We start from the raw sequence: 2,580 nt of genomic DNA on the forward strand, positions 1-2,580 counted from the left end.
CTGGGGAGGCTCGTCGCTCGGCAGCCCCGGTGGGCAAGGGCCCAGGCCCTGCTGCTGCGGTGGGAGGGAGGGAGGCTGCAGAGCCCGGGGCCGGCTCCCGGGTGGGGCCGGGGCAGGAGGGCTCACGTGCGGGGGCGCTCACTGGGTCCAAGCAAAGGAAAGACTGCAGCTGGCCAGGCGGGGACTGCTTCCGAGGGCACCGGGAGGGCCTCGGCTTCCCTGTCTGCACAGGGGGTCTAGATGCCGGGTGAGGGCCTTCTGCCTCTCCCCCACGGCATGGTGGTGCCTGGAAGCGCCTGGCCAGAGGAAGGGAGAGGCCAGCGGTCACCAGCCGGCAGCCGTGCTGTCCATGTCATGCTAAAATGAGATCACGGTGTGTGAGGCACGCCATCCCAGTGCCGCTTCCCAGGGAAACTTGGGATCCGGGGTCCCCTGGGCTCTGCCCCACCCCTGCTTGCTGCAGGCCAGGACCCTGGGGTCGGAGTGGGCTGAGGAGGGCCGAAGAGCCAGTCCTCTGCTGCCCCGAGCCCTGTGGGTCCATGGGACTGGAGGGGGCTGGGGTGGAATCGTGGATTGTGACGCCCCTGAAGGACAGGGACGGGGGAGGGACAGGACGCAGCCCCGGGCCTCTAGCCACGCAGCCCTCCCTTCCTGTTGTCTCAGGACAGTCCTGGCAGGATGCATCTGCCTGAGTTCCAGCCCAGACCTCCCCGGGGCTGCTCCCAGCCCCACGGGATCCCACACACACACGCGCGCGCACACACACCCATGCACTGCACACGCTAGCATGCCGGAGGTCCCCCATCACGCACTCTTGCGCACACGTCACTCAGGCGCAGGCACACACAGGTCCACATACAAACAGAGGCACGCACACGAGACCCGCACCCATCGACGTGCACGCCTGGCCGGCTGGAGGAGGGTCAGGGAGCTGTGGGCGGCAGGTCTGGGCCCTGTCAGGCAAGGCCGGCCTGTGAGCCTGCAGTCGTGGCGGTCAGGGTGGGTTTCACCCTGGGAGGCGGGCCGTGTGTGTGTCTGCGGGACGACCTGGGGGTGCGGGGCAGTCCCGGGCAGGAAGAGCCCAGAGGAAGCCAGGGCCGCAGCGGGGCCCGCGATGGTGGGACAGAGAGAGAAGCCAGAGAGCCAGAGACTACCCGTGGGCATGCACAGCCCCGGGGGGTCCCAGGCGGAGTGGCCTGCGTGAGTGGGGACGATCTGGGGCGGGCAGGAGCCTCAGGAGCGGGACGCAGTTCTGGGGGTCAGCGGGGCCTGCAGGCAGAGCTGTGGGGCCCGGGCCCAAGCCACACGCCCGAGTGGGCCCGGCTCCCGGCCCTGGAGCCGGTCTGCCCGTGAGAGAAGGCCACCGCGCCAGGCCCGCGTGTTCCTGGGAGCGCGTGGCCAGTGCCGTGCTGCCGTGTCCCCCCAGGCCTGGCGAGCGGCTACTCCATGACCCCCCCGACGCTGAACATCACGGAGGAGGCGCACGTCATTGACACCGGGGACAGCCTGTCCATTTCCTGCAGGTACGGGGCCCCTCCACCTGGTCGGCCAGGGAGCTGCAGCAGCCAGGGCGGGAGGCGGCCGGGCCCAGCTGGCTGCTTCCCGGGGCAGAGCAGCCCCATGGCCACAGGGCCCCGGGCTGGGGGGCTGGAGGCTGCCCAGGCCGGCCCTCCGCCCTCCCCGGGACGTGCCCACAGGCCCCCTGCTGCCAGGCATGGCCCCGAGTCACCAGCCATGCCCAGGAGCCCCTCATCGGCGCAGGGCCCAGGGTGGTGTCCTGCCTCAGCTGCGATCCCAGGCCCGGCTTTCCCGGGAGCCAGGTCGATGCCCAGGGACTCGGGAGCATCCCCCGGGCCGGGTCCGCGGTGTGGCCCGAGCCCCAGCTGGCCCGTCCTCTGGGTGAGACGCGGAAGGCCCTAGCGGGGCTCCTCGGGCCAGCCCCCGGGGGCAGTCGGGCCCCCTCTGACCACTCCCGCCCTCTGCCAGGGGGCAGCACCCCCTGGAGTGGGCCTGGCCTGGGGCCCAGGAGGCACCGGCCACAGGGGACAAGGACGGCGAGGACGCAGGGGTGCTACAGGACTGTGCGGGCACGGACACCAGGCCCTACTGCAAGGTGCTGTGGCTCCGGACGGCGCGCGCCAACGACACGGGCAGCTACTGCTGCTACTACAAGTTCATCAAGGCCCGCATCAAGGGCACCACAGCCGCCAGCACCTATGTGTTCGTGAGAGGTGAGGCTGCGGGGCCGGTCAGGCAGATGGGGCCGATAGGAGCCCGAGGAGAACCCCCTCTCTGCTGGCCGGGGCTGGCGGAGGCACGATGGCCTCACCGCGGAGAGCGGGCGGCCGGGGACAGAAGCAGCCCCCCCCGGCCCACGCGGCCGCCGTCCCTGCCCCCAGCACCGGCTCCTTCTCCGCAGACTTCGAGCAGCCGTTCCTTAACAAGCCGGACACGCTCCTGGTCAGCAGGAAGGACTCCACCTGGGTGCCCTGCCTGGTGTCCGTCCCGGGCCTCAACGTCACGCTGCGCTCGGTACAGCCCACCCCGCCCTTCCTGCCCACCTGGGGGCAGCGGCCCCGG

At 71.5% G+C, this 2,580-nt stretch overlaps 1 protein-coding gene across 1 annotated transcript in view; it reads left to right on the top strand.

The window, feature by feature from the left end:
- Positions 1-240: 240 nt before the first annotated feature.
- Positions 241-2,580, top strand: part of LOC103276437 (vascular endothelial growth factor receptor 3-like) — a gene marked incomplete at its 3' end in the record, with an annotated part of 8,613 nt that continues 6,273 nt past the window's right edge. Inside the window, exons 1-4 of the mRNA XM_021706619.1 lie at positions 241-247; positions 1,427-1,523; positions 1,987-2,231; positions 2,420-2,580. The exon at positions 2,420-2,580 is cut by the window's right edge and continues 172 nt beyond it. Of these exons, the coding sequence (XP_021562294.1) occupies positions 241-247; positions 1,427-1,523; positions 1,987-2,231; positions 2,420-2,580 (510 nt within the window). The remainder of the gene's footprint in view (positions 248-1,426; positions 1,524-1,986; positions 2,232-2,419) is intronic.

Source organism: Carlito syrichta, unplaced genomic scaffold, assembly GCF_000164805.1.
Source record: "Carlito syrichta isolate Samal-C Ts95f unplaced genomic scaffold, Tarsius_syrichta-2.0.1 Scaffold115743, whole genome shotgun sequence".
NCBI classification, from domain to species: Eukaryota; Metazoa; Chordata; class Mammalia; order Primates; family Tarsiidae; genus Carlito; species Carlito syrichta.